This window comes from Nanorana parkeri, unplaced genomic scaffold, assembly GCF_000935625.1.
Source record: "Nanorana parkeri isolate BGI_ZX_2015 unplaced genomic scaffold, ASM93562v1 scaffold1699, whole genome shotgun sequence".
Lineage (NCBI taxonomy): Eukaryota > Metazoa > Chordata > Amphibia > Anura > Dicroglossidae > Nanorana > Nanorana parkeri.
This window is the reverse complement of record NW_017307967.1, coordinates 68,497-85,000: the sequence shown is the minus strand read 5'-3', so window position 1 is coordinate 85,000 and position 16,504 is coordinate 68,497. Positions and strand designations below refer to the sequence as shown.

At 41.2% G+C, this 16,504-nt stretch overlaps 1 protein-coding gene across 1 annotated transcript in view; it reads left to right on the top strand.

Moving 5' to 3' along the window:
- XYLB (xylulokinase) overlaps positions 1-12,380 on the top strand; it is a 110,010-nt gene extending 97,630 nt beyond the window's left edge. Inside the window, exons 18-19 of the mRNA XM_018571189.1 lie at positions 9,744-9,838; positions 12,296-12,380. Of these exons, the coding sequence (XP_018426691.1) occupies positions 9,744-9,838; positions 12,296-12,367 (167 nt within the window). The 3' untranslated portion in view covers positions 12,368-12,380. The remainder of the gene's footprint in view (positions 1-9,743; positions 9,839-12,295) is intronic.
- The last annotated feature ends 4,124 nt before the right edge of the window (positions 12,381-16,504 follow it).

Below are 16,504 nucleotides of genomic sequence, written 5' to 3'. Positions count from 1 at the left end.
TTTTCCAGGGATATTTGTTTCAGTAAGTTCAGGTTAGACCTCAGTTATGCTCCCTGATATTGGTTCTTCACAGCATCTATTCCGTTCAGTGGTTCCTCAGAAGTTGCTTGGCTCTCTTACCTATTATTTCTTTCCTTTCATTTTGTTAAGCGAAAAAAAAAAAATGTGCTTTTTAAGAAATTGCTTTGGAGGCCGTATCCTGACACCATTGGACCGAAGATTGTGGGAATTTGACCCTTGGGCAGTAGGCTCTGCCATTGGTGCTATCCTGACCTTACAGGACACCAAAGCTCTTCAGGTTTAGAACCATGGCACTGTCTTCTGGTGTGACCCAATCTCTGATTACTCGCTTTGCGAGTAAGCTCATAGTATGTCATCTTTGGACATTCAGCTCTGCCATTTGTGCTTTCCAGACTTCTGAATTAGTTATGCGCATTGCATTGTCCTCAAATCCAGAGTGCATGCCACACCGTGGATACAGAGGACCCTCCTTCCACCGGCTTTAAGATCTCGTCCCCTTTCAAAGCGACTTTATGCCTTTCTGATCTAGCCTCCAGTTTTGACATTTCTTGAATGCTACCGCAAATCGTGTCCTTTTCTCCAGACAGCCCACTGCTTTTGAGGCCTTGTGTTGCTCTTCTTCCATTCTACGACATTTGATCTCTCGCATTTACGCGCTCTTCTTCTGTGATGTTGCCTCTAACCAACATAAGGCGGCCTTGTGGTGGGATAGGGATCTTTCTGTTGCGGAGTCAACCGACTCCTGGGAGTGAATTAATCTCAACATGTTGAAGGGATCGATCAAGAAACGAACTACAAACTTGTCCAGCCCTCCTCCACAAACTTTCGCCCATTATCCTGGATGCTTGTTTGGCGCTGCCATACCGATATTGGCACCCTACTACACATATGGTGGACATGTCCCCATATCTCTACATTTTGGAGGGAGGTTAACCGACTCTTGGAAGTGATTACGAGTGAAGAGATTCGATTTGACCCAGCGCCGTTCCTCCTACACCACTTGCAGTCGTTACATTCCTCTTATAAACGTTCCCTCTCCATTCATCTACTTAATGTAGCCAAGATGTTGATCCCTAGACACTGGAGGCGTCCCACAGATCCTACGGTTCAGGATTGGTTCAGACTAATTTACTTTATTGCAGATATGGAGGAGCTGATTCACATAAGCAGAGACAATATGACTAAGTACACACGTACCTGAGGTAGGTGGCTCCTATTTAAGGACTCCGCTACCTACAAGGCCTGTATTTGTCCGCTGTCTGTGGGATCTGGGAGTACGTTACTCACTTAAACTGTTTCCTGTTGACACCTCTTACTCTTTGTAGTGGTGACGGGCTGGGGAGCTTGGCATGAGATGTTCTATGACTTTTCTCCACACACCTGGTGATGAGCCTTCCCTTTCCTTTCCACATGACTTTGGATCCTGAGAGTTTGGGGTGATCCCATTTCTTTTCTGTTCCCTCCTTTTTCCTTTCCCCTTCCTACTACTTTTTATCTGCTGTTAGCCTAATCAGCCCTTCTTTCTCTTACTCCACTAGTTTTCTTTTGCTCCCTCTTTTCCTCTGCCCCTTTCTGCTCTTCCCACCCTTTTCCATCCTTTATGTGTCCTGCTTTCTATGTGCCTTTTTGTGTTTCCCCTTGACCTTTTTCTGTTTTTATTTTTTCTGCAGTTAATAGGAATGTGTACATGTTTTATTGTTCTCATTGGCTGCCAACCAGTTTTCACCCGATTCCTTTTTAAACAACCTATCCCCCCAATGCTTTTTATGTCCACTCAATGAGAAATCAGGATTGCTGCATCCCCACCTGTGCTAGCTCTTTTTCAGCACAGCCATGCATTTGCCTTGATTTGTTATCTACACTGAGTGGCCAGATTATTATGACCACCACATCAGTACTTCGTTGGGCCACAAAATGACTCCACGAGATGACTTCGTTGGGCCGCCTCGTGACTCCACGAGATGTTGAAAGGTGATGCGAGGAATCTGACACTGCACTGTTGCCCTTCTGTTGTCTTGTACTAGTCTTTCCACTCTCCTTTCTGCCCTAACATTGACTAGTCGCTGTCGGCCACAATTTGCACGTTCAGACCCAGATTTTCTGCTGACAGTCCAGTCTTTAAACACTTTAACAACAGCTGCTCTTGAACATTTAACGAATTTTGCTGTTTTGCTGATACTTGCTCCATGGCTTGAGCACCAACAATCATCCCACTTTCAAAGGCTGTTAAATCGCGTTGTTTACCCATATCTTCAGAAAAATCACTTCTACTGTCGTGGTAAACAAACTGCTTCCCTATTTATAATGGCCTGGCCCTCTAGCAACTTCAGCGCGAAATTAGGCTAATTTGGCTACAAACGTCAGGTGGTCATAATAGTCTGGCCACTCAGTGTACTTTGTAACATGTCATTTTTGTTATTCCTGTGATGGTTTACTTTATTTTTATCTCAATCTGACTACTTCTTGTACCCTGTTATTTATCCTTGAAAAGTTTAATAAATCTTCTTTGAAACAAAAAAAAATACAAATTTGGAGTTGCTAAACCGAGGCAGCCTAGATCATATATGATCTCTTGCTACTAATCACAGAGAGTCTCTTGTTTTCAATTATTAGTAACACAAAGTTCAAAAACAACAGCATAGATACATATAAATTATATTAACACACAGCAACAAGACTGTTTTTAATATATTGACTCATATTTATTTGTGCATCAAAGAAACAGTAAAAAGATGATAGTTTCCCTTTAATTTTAATAGATGTTGTACTCATTATACCGTATATTATAGCCTTGCTACTAAGCTAAAGGCTCTTACATAGGCAGAATCCATATCCTGCCATTGTTTGCCATTCAAACATTATATGTGGCATGTTTCTTATGCCTTCTATATTGCATTGTGCTGAAATCACTCCTACGTTGGGTCTGTCTGTTAATTGCTTCAGGAGTCAGCATTTTCAGTGCATTTATACCCTGCAGCTTCCATGTTCTGTTTACCTAGCCTTGTGAAGTCTCAATGTAATAATGTGCTTTGTGCAAGACTAATAAAATGATACTATGAATACAAGATCAGGATGAAGAGAACAATGTAAGCATTAAATCCCCTTCCAAAGAACATTGTGATTTATTGTCCTTGGAGGAATAAGGTGACCTTGGCTTTCTTTTGTCAATATTTGCATCCCCTTGTTAATCAATCTTCACTTCAACCATATTTAAAAACTGATCAAGCAAGATTAGCTGTTGCAGAGCGATCTGTGGTTTTGAAACAAGGTTAAACTAAATCCAATTAATGTGGAATTATTTTGGTAAGAGTTGAATGATTGTAAGTGTTAGGAAAGTTATTGGCCTTATGTAGCCCTTACAAGCAACAAAGTTGTCAGAGATTCTCCTTATCGGTGGTCATCATCTTCCAGCCTATCAAAATAATACAGATACTGCCAGAGAAGCTCCAAAATTGGCCTTCACTATGGTTATCCTGTATGTGTATATAAAGAAAAATACTTATTTATTTATAGTTTTGGATAGAGTAGGGAGGGATTAGAACCCCGTCAGTTTTTTTTGGTGTGTGCCCGCTAGGGCACACACCAAACTACAACCTCTACAACCTATCGCCCAGCCTACTACAACCTCTCACATGTTTCACCCGAAGGCTTATTCAACCCAAAGGCTTACCTCTATGAATAAGCCTTCGGGTGAAACATGTGAGAGGTTGTAGTTGGTTGGGGGTGTGCAGTGCTGGCATTTGTAGCTTTATACACTTTTTTACTGATATACTGGATATGCTGTGAATTTTAATAAAGTCTGCAATATTGGAATTCTCTGGATAGTGCATTCTAAGGTGGAGACGCACCTATTGGACCAGCACCTGGGGAGTTCTTATGGTGGCTAAGGAATTAGAGCTGTGAGATTTCCTTTGGCTCTAAATAAATTAGAAGAGCTTGAAATTAGGCTACTCGAAGAGGACTTTGATATAGTGGGTATAGCGGAAACCTGGCTAGACAGCACACATGATTGGGCTTCTAACGTAGAGGGGTACAACCTATTCAGGAGGGACAGATGTGGTAGAGGGGGGTTTGCATCTATGTTAAAATAATATAAATATGCATATAAGGGACAATATCACGTCAAATAATGGAAAAGACATGGAAACCTTATGGCTAGATCTAGATATGACGGACACTGGCCGCAAACTTATTGTGGGTATCTGCTATAAACCTCCAAATATAGGGGAGAAGGTGGAAGCAAATCTACACTCCCAAATAGAAATAGGTGGGAGGGAGGGCAATCTAGTCGTGATGGGCGACTTCAATTACCCGGACATCAATTGGGCTAATGGCACCTCAGGTTCTACAAAGTTGGGCCGTTTTATGAACATGTTGCTAGACAATTTAATGGAACAGATGGTGGAGGTTCCAACTAGGAGAAATGCCATCCTAGATTTAATCGTTGGGAATATTGTAATTGGGGACACACTGGGTAATAGTGATCACAATGTGATTACTTTCAGTATTGAATACAGGAAAGGGAAGTGGGCTGGACGGACAAGAACCCTAAATTTCAGAAGGGCCAACTTTGATAAGCTGTGCCACCTAGTGGGGGACATAAAATGGGAAAACTTATTTCACAACCTAAACTCGGACCAGATGTGGGACAGTTTTAAGAACACATTACATATGGTTATTTCTAAGTGCATACCTTTGGGTAACAAAAGCAAAAGATCAAAGACTAAACCTATATGGCTAAATAAAACTGTAAAACAACACATGAAGGCCAAGAGAGTGGCATTTATAAAATAAAAGATGGAGGGGACGGCATTGGCGTTCCTTAACTACAAGGAATGTAATAAAAGATGCAAACTAGTAATCCGGGCAGCTAAAATAGAGTGCGAAAAACATATTGCCACAGTTAGTAAAAAAATAAATAAAAAAATTCTACCAATATATTAATAGTAAAAAGGTGAGAAAGGAACAGATAGGCCCAATAAAGAACGAAAACGGGAAGTTAGTCACAAATGACAAGGAGAGGGCTGAGGTGCTGAACACTTTTTTCTCCTCAGTATACACTCAGGAGGGAAACGGGTTCGGTGTCCATGATAAAACATATAGTTCAACACAAAATATACCTATGTGGTGGACGGAAACCGGGATACAACAAAGACTTAAACTACTTAATGCAAATAAAGCATTGGGACCAGATAATCTACACCCCAAGGTACTTAAGGAACTAAGCGAGGTTATAACAAGATCGTTATTCCTCATTTTTAATGAGGAATAACTCCTTAATAACTAGTAGAGTCCAAAGTGATTGGCGGAGGGCTACGGTAGTTCCAATATTCAAAAAGGGGGCAAGATGCCAACCTGGGAACTACAGACCAGTTAGTCTTACATCGGTAGTTTGTAAACTGCTAGAGGGCATGATTAAGGACTATTTGGTAGAATTTGTTCAGGATAATGGCATAGTTAACGACAAACAGCATGGGTTCAGGAAAGACCGTTCCTGCCAGACTAACTTGCTAACTTTTTATGAGGGGGTAAGTAGAGATCTAGATGGAGGGAGGCCGGTGGATGTGGTATATCTGGATTTCTCAAAGGCTTTTGATACGGTACCACACAAGCGCTTACTTCACAAGCTGAGGGCTATGGGCATAGATGAGGTGGTGTGTACGTGGATAGAGAACTGGCTACGGGAATGCGTACAGAGAGTATCCATAAATGGCACCTTTTCAGACTGGGCTAGTGTCATGAGCGTTGTGCCTCAGGGCTCTGTGCTGGGTCCCATATTGTTCAACCTATTTATTAACGACATTGGGGAGAGTGTAAATAGTCATGTATCAGTGTTTGGAGACGATACAAATATAGGGAGGGTCCTAGAAATGGACCAAGACAGTATAACACTACAGGAGGACCTGGATAAAATAGGGGAATGGGCAAGTATATGGCAGATGAGGTTTAATGTCGATAAATGCAAAGTAATGCACTTTGGGAATAAAAATAAACAAATGGGTTATACAATTATGGGTGTCCCACTTGGTAAGTCAGAAATAGAAAAAGATTTGGGGGTCATGGTAGACCACAAACTGAATGGTAGCTTGCAGTGCCAGGCTGCTGTAAACAAAGCAAGTAGAGCCTTGTCCTGTATTAAGAAGGGGATGTATTGTAGAGACAAGTCTATAATTTTACCACTTAAAGATCGCTGGTTTGGCCTCACCTGGAGTACGCGGTCAGTTTTGGTCACCAGTACTCAGAAAAGATGTCCTTGAGCTGGAGAGAGTCTAACGGAGGGCAACCAAGCTAATTAGGGGAATGGAGGACCAGAGCTATGACACAAGGCTACTAAATTTAAACATGTTCACGTTGGAAGGAAGGAGATTAAGGGGGGATATGATTTTCATGTACAAGATGTTCAATGATGACAGCAACATTAGCAACAAACTCTTTAAGATTAACCCCATAGCTGACAAAGAAACTTGAGCTGTGCAGAGTTTGTATCCACCGATCTGTGGAGAGGCAGCCATCAACATGAGAGCATTGTCTGCCCTACTGACAGCACTGACAACATTCACCGCCTACTATGTGTACAGCCCGCTGCCCAGCACCTTGTCCAAGCCCTGGAAACTCATGATGATGGATGCCACCTTCCGATGTGCCCAGCATCTGAGCAACTTGGCACATTATGTTGGTCTTAGCCACCATTTGCACGTCTTAAATTTCGTTTCCAACTACTTTTATCAACTGGATCCTGTATCGTCTGCACATTTAAAAGTCACGGATACCGTGTTTGATGGCGTGGAGGTCAGAATCTTTGACCCTGATACAGAACCTGGTGGGACATTAAAACGTGCTATCATTTACATCCATGGCGGAGGATGGGCCCTTGGAAGTGCAAGATTAACCCCATTACAAAAACTAGAGGCCACCACCTAAAATTAGTGGAAAAAAAATTCCAGCACAAGGGGCAAAGGGGGTTCTTCACAGTAAGAGCGGTTAGGTTCTGAAACTCACTGCCGCCGGCTAAAAGTGTGGAATTGTTTAAGAAACTTTTGGACGATTTCCTGAGAGACCGTAATATACAGGGGTACAAGTACTCCTAAGAATGAGATGAAAATAGGTTGGACTTGATGGACTTGTGTCTTTATTCAACCTCAAATACTATGTAACTTTAAAGTAACTAAAGTTTAAAATCAAGTTGTTTAAGTTTTGGAACCAGAACCTCTGCTATCTTACCTCTCCCCATTGCAGACATTTTCTTTCATGGCTTATCTTGGAGACCACTGTCACTGGGACAGGAAGTAAGGGGACTCTACCAAAAGGGACCAGAGACTGCAATAAAAACCTGACAGTCAATCTAACTCTTCTCTATTCCATTACAAATACACTTTAAGCTATTCCTGCAGGAAAAGTGATTAAGGGGCAACATGAAAGCTTTGGCACAACAGTACAGCATACTTGCAGTTTGTGGGAATGAATAGCCTCACCAGTGAACCTTGGAAGAAAACCATTATATTAAAAAGATCCTGCAGGCCAGGCATGTTCCATTGTATTATGTGCACTGCTCTACGTATTTTGAAACAATGGTAATAAAAAAGGAACTTTAACCCAAAATAATTTTCCATTTTAGGTGGAGTGGAGGCTGGGTAGATATTGCATGTTAGGGTAAATATTGTAACAGGATTGCTAAAATATTGTCATTAATTTAAAACAAACAGTTGGGGGTTGTGCTTTCAAGAAATAAATAGTTATTTGTGGACAGGAACACTCTTATACAATTATAAAACCAGACTGCTTTCCAGAAGCAGTGGTGAGAAATTGAGTGAAGAAAGCCAAGTTATTGTTGTTCATAAACAGCAGCCTAATTTCTTAGTAACCTTGCTTGCTTTTCTCTCATTAATGGTGTCCTTCTCGCAACAGATTCTTTAATTATTCCAATTCCTGGTATTATTCTCGACCATCAACAGCAGAACAGGTCAATATGGTCATAGAATCATCATTTGTCAGCAGAAGCACAATAACAAGGAGATAAGAAGCAGTGACATATGTCTGGATAAATATTAATTTTGTAATCTAGGGTAAAGTGTTGATACTGTTAAATTGCACTGTACAGCTTCAACCACAAATTAGTTTTATGCAGCTCATGCAGGAGTAGCAAATGAATATAAGATGTTTAGCCCATTCAGAAGTTTTAAACTGTTGATTGAGACATTTGGGGGATTAGCTGGGACACAGGACATCAAAATGTTTGTCACAAAGCAATTCCTGGAATTCATAAAGAGTATCCTAGACACTCATATGAATTCAATTGGCTGTCCAACAAATGTTGCAATAAGTGACAGATGCATGTACCTGTCGAAAACAGGTACAGCTCAGTAATGCTGAGCCTGAAAAATGAAAAAAATCACAAGCTCAGTGTTACTAAGCTTCCAACATAGACACTGTACCTGTCACACAGACAGGTGCAGCGGCCAAGTAGTTTTCCTGTAGGTGGAGCCTGATGGGGAATTATGGAATCCTCCCACTGTCATCTGCTGTCTGTCACAAGGGAAACGGACTTAATGGGGAACTAGTCCCTCAGAGTTCCCCATCAAGCTCTACCCACTGCCATTTAGCCATTTAATTAATTGCAAGAAGGCTGTCAGCTGTGCAGCTGACAGCATCGTAGCAACCAGTAACTTATCCTCAGCCATATTCAGCTGCCGGCCGGGAGATGTCATGTCTGACAGCTGAATGTAACCAAAGGGGCAGGGATGCTGGCTGAAGTCATTACCCAAATATGGTAATAGCTATTCTAGGGCCATTATTCATTTGTAACTCTTAACTGATGACCTGTAATACATTTTAAAGCTTCGCCTATGGACAATTTTGGGCGCCATAGGTGTTTTCCTGAAAATTTGGGCATGATAAACAGTTGAGCTGATATTGTGTAACACAAAAAATTGCATCTGCCACCAATTTATTCTGCAGGCCTTCACTTTTAGAAAATATATAATTTAGGGGAAGGTGGGTGCCTTATTTAATCTTCAGGCCTAAAATGTGCATTTTACCATGCGTGCAAAGTTGCAAACAATGCAAAAACAGCTCTGGCAGTGAAAGGGTTCAAAAAATTGCAGAGCTACTGTGACAAAACACAGCTCTTACCATCATCCTCAGCTTTATCCTTGATGCGATCCATGCCAGTACTTACCATACCATACCATACAATGAAGACAGGTTGACATTAATTGCCAGCTTGGGATACAAGCAGATACTAGCTGTTCTCCTACAGTGAGTTTGATTTATTTTCCCACTACGTCTTTCAGTGTCTTATTTTTTTAAGTTTTGGCCAATACTAGAAGACTTGGGATTTCCAATTTTCTACAACCCCTGCCCCCTGCTAAGAAATTATCACAGCAATATACCAACAGCTCCACTGTCAGTGGAAGCCATCCTTTCTTTATCAGGTCCTTTGTGTGCTCCTGATAAACAAAGCACAGCGAACTCATGTCACTAAGCCTTGATGCTTAATAATGGAGAGCTGTGCTGTCTCAGTGTAATCTGCAGGACTGAGCTGTCAGTTTGTAGATTTAATTTATATGTTACTTTTATGTGTAAAAAAACAAAAAAAGTTTAATTTTATAATACAACATTTGGCCCCTTATTTAACCCTTACTTAACCCTAATGGGGCTAACCTTGGTGTCTTTAACTTGGGTGCCAGTGGGCCTGCTAACTGTGTCGTTTCCTTTTAATCCAGGTCTTGCTCTGAAGTCATCACCCACTTCCTTTGCAGATGTGTTCCCACCAGCTCAGCGCAAGTTAGTTGTTACTCCAAGACCTGATGCAGAGAAGGTGACATTCTGTTTTGAACAGAACAAATTGGTTTTTGAAGTATTTTATTTAGTGCACACTGGACAATAAAATTAAGTGACATCAATGTAAACTGTGAAAAGAGAATGATGAATGTGACTAACATTTCCTCTACTAAGCCTGCACAAACAAGGTATAACCACATCTTGTTTCCAGTTTAGCCAACACGAGGATTATTCTGCATTCCCAGCGATGAGCAGCTCAATCTGTTTCTCTCTTTGACGGTTTCAGGTGTACTTCTGTGCATGTGTCCTCAGGGTACAGTGCTGTAATGTCTGGTAGTCACATTATGCAGGGGGCTCAGTGGAAAGCCATCATTGATGTCTCTACGTCAGACTGACCCCAGACACTCCAGTGTCTACCTATTCCCTATCATACCTCTGCTACCCTGTCCTCTCCTCTTTGTTTCTCTAAAAAATATCCAGACGTCCTTTTCTGATGATCTCTCAGAATTTAAATAAACCCACCTGCAATTTATTGTGGTCTGTTGGTCTTGTAACAGGTATGCAGTGTCATCCCCAATATGACAACACTGCCTGTAACCCTTTATTGCCAACTACACATTCACCAGCCTTTCAACGCCATCCACAGCATGGTAATGATGCTGATTTAAGCCATATTTCTAGGTGTACATATGCCAGCTTCATGGCTTATTTTACAGTCCGCAGAACATGTGGTTCTCTGTTAACACTATGATGAGGCACGCTTGTCAAAATTATCCATAACATCATTAGTCATTATCATTACAGTGTTTAACACATTCTAAAATGTTACGGCTCGTGTATACCACGTGTATGCTTGTTATTTAGGAAATGTAGCACTCACATCCATCTTACCCAGATGGTGAACTCTAAGACAATATTACCTGTATGATTTTTAAAGCAAGAGAAATAATAAACTCACATTTATTTGTGGACTGCCAACAAACACAAAGAGGGTTTATATCTGTGTGCGTATTCTATCCTGTAATTACCATTCCTGAGGGATCGGGGGCAGGCTTTTCAGTCTACTGGAAGTCATTGGTCTCAGGATGGGGTGAGAATTGATAAGCACCTGCTGGGATACATCAAGGTGATGCGTGAGATAAGAAGAACAGATTCACAGTAATAAAATGAATCATAGCAAGGAGGAGTTGCACGTGTGACACTTTTACTTGGGGATACATTTGTAATCCCGTCCACGTCTGAAGTTTAATCACTAGCTCTGCATTTCTAGCTTATATTACACTTAAATTATTACTTTTCATTCAAAGGTAAACTAAGCAAAAAAAAAAAAAAAAATTGTACCATCTGCATTTATCTAAAACCAACATTTTTATATTTAGTTTTAGATAGAGTAGAGAAAGTCCGGATAATCACTGCCTTTGTCCCATCAGGGACATTTCCCTTCACCTCCTGTTTAGTACACACAACAGGATGTGAGAGCAGATATCCTCAAAATGTTGGATTTTCCCTCACTTTCAGTTTTGGGCAAAGAGCAAAGTACAAGGCGTGGGTCAGAACAACCAGTAACGCTTCTTCTTACACCAAAATCCTCATGGTGGATATGAGTCAATGTACTTTAAAGGGACACTAAACTCAGGAGCTAAATCTTAAAAATACATTCAAGTACCTTAACTATTAAGAAAAATGCATATTTTTTGTATATTACTCGGCTGTAGATCCTCAAATCATCTCTGAACTTGTGCAGACACTGTCTTTCGTTCTGAAGGGTGGCTACTTTTGTTCCCTATGGTCCCTGTGTGTGTTGTAAAGTAGCCACCGCCCTAAGCTCACTCCCGTGATGGACTACAACCTCATGATTCATTTAATTATTTGTATTGAGCTTCCTGTGATGGGGTGGCAATGATGCCGCACTGCTCCTTAATTCAGAGCAGAGTTGCCATTTTTATGTACAATGTGTCTGCTTGTACTACGTGAAATAAAAAAAATGTTGTAGGAGGCATGGCTGTCAGCATTGCCACTGCTGATTCACTGGCCTGTAGCTTGTCATTCATCACCTGGCCACACCTAGTCCTGCTCACAGCTTTATGGATTGACAGCTCAGTTTCTGTTGCTTAAAACCTCCCACTGTGAGCTGCAGTGTCAGGGAGGGGGAACATGTGAGACACAAATGAAGGAGGATTTGGCTCAATCAGGGGAGGAATTTTCTTATGAGGCTTATGCATCACATGCATACTGGGTTTTGGTACTTGTTTAGACTGTCATACAGTAAGTTAAGAACAGCCTGGTAAGCACATGATAAGTAGTCTAGAGCTCCAGCTAGTACATTTACAGCATTATTGTGCAATAGTTCATATTTGTCTGACAAAAAATGTAAATTTTATTTTCTAATCCTGAAGAAAAAAATATATGAAAGCACTTTTCTTATATATAAAATTGTGTTGCTGTTTGTGCTGTTAAAAAAGCTAACTTGTTATCTGTGCCATGTTTTCTCCAGATTTACCAGCCTCTTCTGAAGCGTTATGCTGAATGCGAGAGGAAAGTAACTGAGGAGACTAGAAACATATGAAGATTTCAGCAAGGGATGGTTTTGCTAAAAATATTTTAAGTCAGTCGGTATTGGCACATTTACAAATCATTTTCTATTGGCACAATAAGTAATTGATCCCTCACAGCATTTTTTTCTGAACTGAATGCCCAGAACATGCAGTTTGGCTTCTCTGTGGTCTCTTGGATGAAGATACCCAAGAAGAGTCTTGGTCAGATTTCAGAAAGCAGCTTTAAACTAAACTTTTCCTCCAAATGATTGAAAGAAATCCAATTTAGAAATTGCTTGTTTTACCCCCAAAAATTACAGAATTCTAGCCAGGTGATACAGATGTCATTCACATCTCTGCTGGATATTTCCCAACTTGTGTGAGAACTGCTGTAGGTGTATATATATATATATATATTTTAAATGGTTCTCTAAATGCAAATAAGCTAAACTATGTTTCAATCTGTTAAAGGGGATATTCTTTTTTCCCATTGAAAGAGCTGTTGTTGCTCTCTGCAGTCTATTGATCACTTTTCTAGCTGCAGTCACCAAGAGAAAACCCTTTGAAGATGAGGGAATAGAGCCCTGGAGCTGAGCTAAGAAAGCATATTTGGGGAATCTTTCACATATATTTCTTGTTCCATTACTCAAGTGAGTTAAATAGTATTGGCAGAATTTTCTCAAAATAAGACATTTCTCCATTCATCATTACATAACCATATACTTCCCTGTATCGCTTATAACTGGGGATGAAGTTCAGGTTTGCTACTTGTTTACAAGACTTCAGTGGGTTCACCGCAAAGTTCATCAACTTCAAGCAAGTTTTGTGTAACTGTTTGCAATTCAAATCCAGGCAGATTCGCTCATCCCTACTTATATCCCATCTTGGGTTGCCACCTTTTCTTCAGGCCAAACCCGAACACTATAGCGCTTCACGGCAATTTGTTTGTAAAGTATACACTATGCATGTATTTTGTAAATAAACAACATTTGAGTTAATCACAACTTACCAGTATGCCACAGGTCCCCAGATATGCATTCTGTAGATAAGTGTACAAAGCACTACCCATATACCTTGCCGCAGTTCTTACCAGATATGCCAAAAGTAACGGGTGCTTGTAATGACTGCGGATGGCGCTGCTCACAACAGAACAACAATACAGATGTCTCCAGCACACCGGCACCAAGATCCCATGTTACTGCAAAATCCATTTGATTGGTAGTTGTCATTCCTAAGACAAGCACTTTCTGGGCCGCGTCGGGTCCCCTTCATCAGGCTCAGAAATGACATTCTATTATGTCCATATAAAAGTTGTGGTTGCATTTGTTTGAATCATGTGCCCTGGCGGGAGGTGGCCACAGACCCGGGCACATGATTCCAAACCCGGGTTGTACGGGTGAAACCTGTACGGGTGGCAACCCTAATCCCATCAAGCAGATCCCTGGCTCTGTTTTATCTCTTCTTTTCTCTATGTTTTTATTTCTGAAGATACCCTGTGGTGTACATGTATCAATTTATTATCATATTGTGTTATGAGACAGAATTGGAGGTCTATATTCCTTCAGTGTAGATGTCCTTTATTTTTCCTTTTTATGTTCTACCTTTTTAATATCCTTAATAAATAAAATCTTACTCTATGTTATTTGGTTCATTTTTATTTTTGTTTTAGTTCAAAGTTTATTATGAGGAGTGTTACACAGAACCCCAGCAGTGCCACATGTGGGTGCTGACTGTTGGAATACGAAAGCAGACAGAGAAGAATGCTCTGTCCACGTGCATGGAATCTATTTGATTTTATGATCTATAATCTTTTAGGTCTTAAACTAGTCATTCACGCAGAGAGAATAGGTCTTGTGGGTGATTGGGCTTGTGCAGTCAGGGAGTGTGCGTGTTGCAATGCCCATCAATGAAAGTTTGCTGGCATACAGTGGGGAGGGGAAGGGGAGAAAATTACAGAACAACACCAAAAGCAGATGGGACAGAAACAGTGGTGGTTAGAGTTCTTTGTTATGATTGACTTGTGATGCAATCCATAGCAAACACAACAGGGGCTCTTGGCGCACGTCAGTTTTCCCAGCTTTCTAAAGCATTGGCTCTCAGAAAGGAGTACCCGGACTCTGCAGCCTCAGGTAGAGCCTCCATTTTCATAGACTTTACTCTGCACACCGAGAGCCACTCAGTGTCAGCTGATACCTCATTTTCAGTCATGCTGCTCCAGGTAATTGCAGAGCTCTTGTATGTCACACCATCTGAATGCAATGTCTGAACAATCACCAGCTGTATGAGCCAGCTCCATATTCACCCCTGACAGCAAATATACATATTCTTGCAGAAGACTGAAACATCTTTTTCCTCAGTCTCCCTAGGGAGTAGCTGTTCACCTCTAGGAGGATGCCATTTAGAACACAAACTATAAACGAACACAGATCTCTCCTGCGTTCCATTCTTCTCCACCAAGGGGTGTCCTTTGGCCCCATCAGACCAGATAAATCATACATGACAAAACTGAGGCAGCCACAGCGGGCAGACAACATACTAACAATGCAAGCCTGCCAATTGAAGGGTATACAGAAGAAAAAAGAAATCTCATATGAAATTGGCAATTTTTTAAAAGTGACATTAAGCCAAGAAAATTCCTGAAAACTTCCCCAGAAGAAACTGCTCGGGGACACGGAGGAGCTAATAACATCTGATTTCCAATAAGTTTGTGCTAGCCTTAGGGTGCAGATTCCTTATGATGTTATCGCCTTAGCGATCAATCAGACAAAAGGCCAGGTCACTGAGAATGGCACAGCACAGGGACCCGTTTTATGAGCAGTTTATCCTGCTAATAACAGGCAGGCAGCAAAAAATTTACAGAAAAGTAAAGAACTGTGTAAAGTCTATAGATCCGGGAGAAAGCTGCATTTTTTTTGCCAAGATGTTTGCTCGGTGTTTGTTTTGCTGACCTGAAAGGAGCATTGCTCCCAGGGATTTTAGAGCATTTTGGTTTTCTTAAAGCTATTATACCCAATTTTACAAAATGATGTAAGTTAGATGCTACTAAAAACATTTACAAATATATATATTTGGCGAGTGGTGCTTACTGGGGGTCCTATTCCTACTCCTACTATTACCAGGTATGTGATTGTTTTTTCATTTTTATGTTTTTTACAGTTGTGATTGTTCCAACCCCCACTAACATCAAAGGCTCTCATATGGGCACAATTGTCTGTTGTAGTCAAAACCATGTGGATATCTGTGCCCGGGAGCCACAGGATTTATATACATCCCTCCTGTATAAATCTGTGTCAGGCCATATGCTGGTAAATGTTGCTCTGAATGTAGACTTACGTACTGTTACAGACTCAAGTAAAAATTTCTGTGGCTTCCAGGCACAGAGATCTGGATGGTTTTTATGGTACACGGACCTCTACATTCGTCTGAATTAGCCCTAAAGAACTACTATAGGGAATAATTTGGTATTCTGCTAAATGTATGGGGTTAATACCTGTACTAATAGTATTCCGTATTGACATTTCTTTGTTTTAAATTTTTCTTGCCCTTTCATATATTTTTCTTCACATTTACCATGCTGAAGACCAAGCTCTCCAGCAAATGTGTCAGTTACATCGGCAGGAAGAAACTATATAACACATCAGGTGTGCTTAAAACAGCTTGTATTCATGCAGTTGGAATGTAAAGGGATGCAGAGGCTGTGATAGAGGAAAGATGGAGGAGGAGTACAAACAGGGGCGGACTTACCATACGGGGCCCAAGAGGGGGCCCGTCACAGACAACCCACCCCCCTCCCCGTGCCCCCTCCTGGCAGCATGGAAGGAGATGCGGCTGTGATAGAGCGGCGACGGCAGTGTCTCCGCCTCCTGGGCCCACCAGACACTGCCGTTGCCGCTTTAACACAGCCGTGTTTGACAGCAGCGTGGTCGAGAAGATCCCAGAGGTAGGGGGCGTGTCACACTGGACGGAGGGCGGACCTAGCGCTGGCTGCACGAGAGCCCCAGGCTGGGGGTGGCCCCACTGAGATCCGGTCCCGGGCCTCCCACTGGAGGATTTATTTTTCTTTTCATATTTTTTTCTTTAGAAAAACAAAAAAATCTTCTTGTATTCCCATGTGAATATTTTATGGTATTTTTATAATATTTTATAATATATTTTTAATATACTTAATT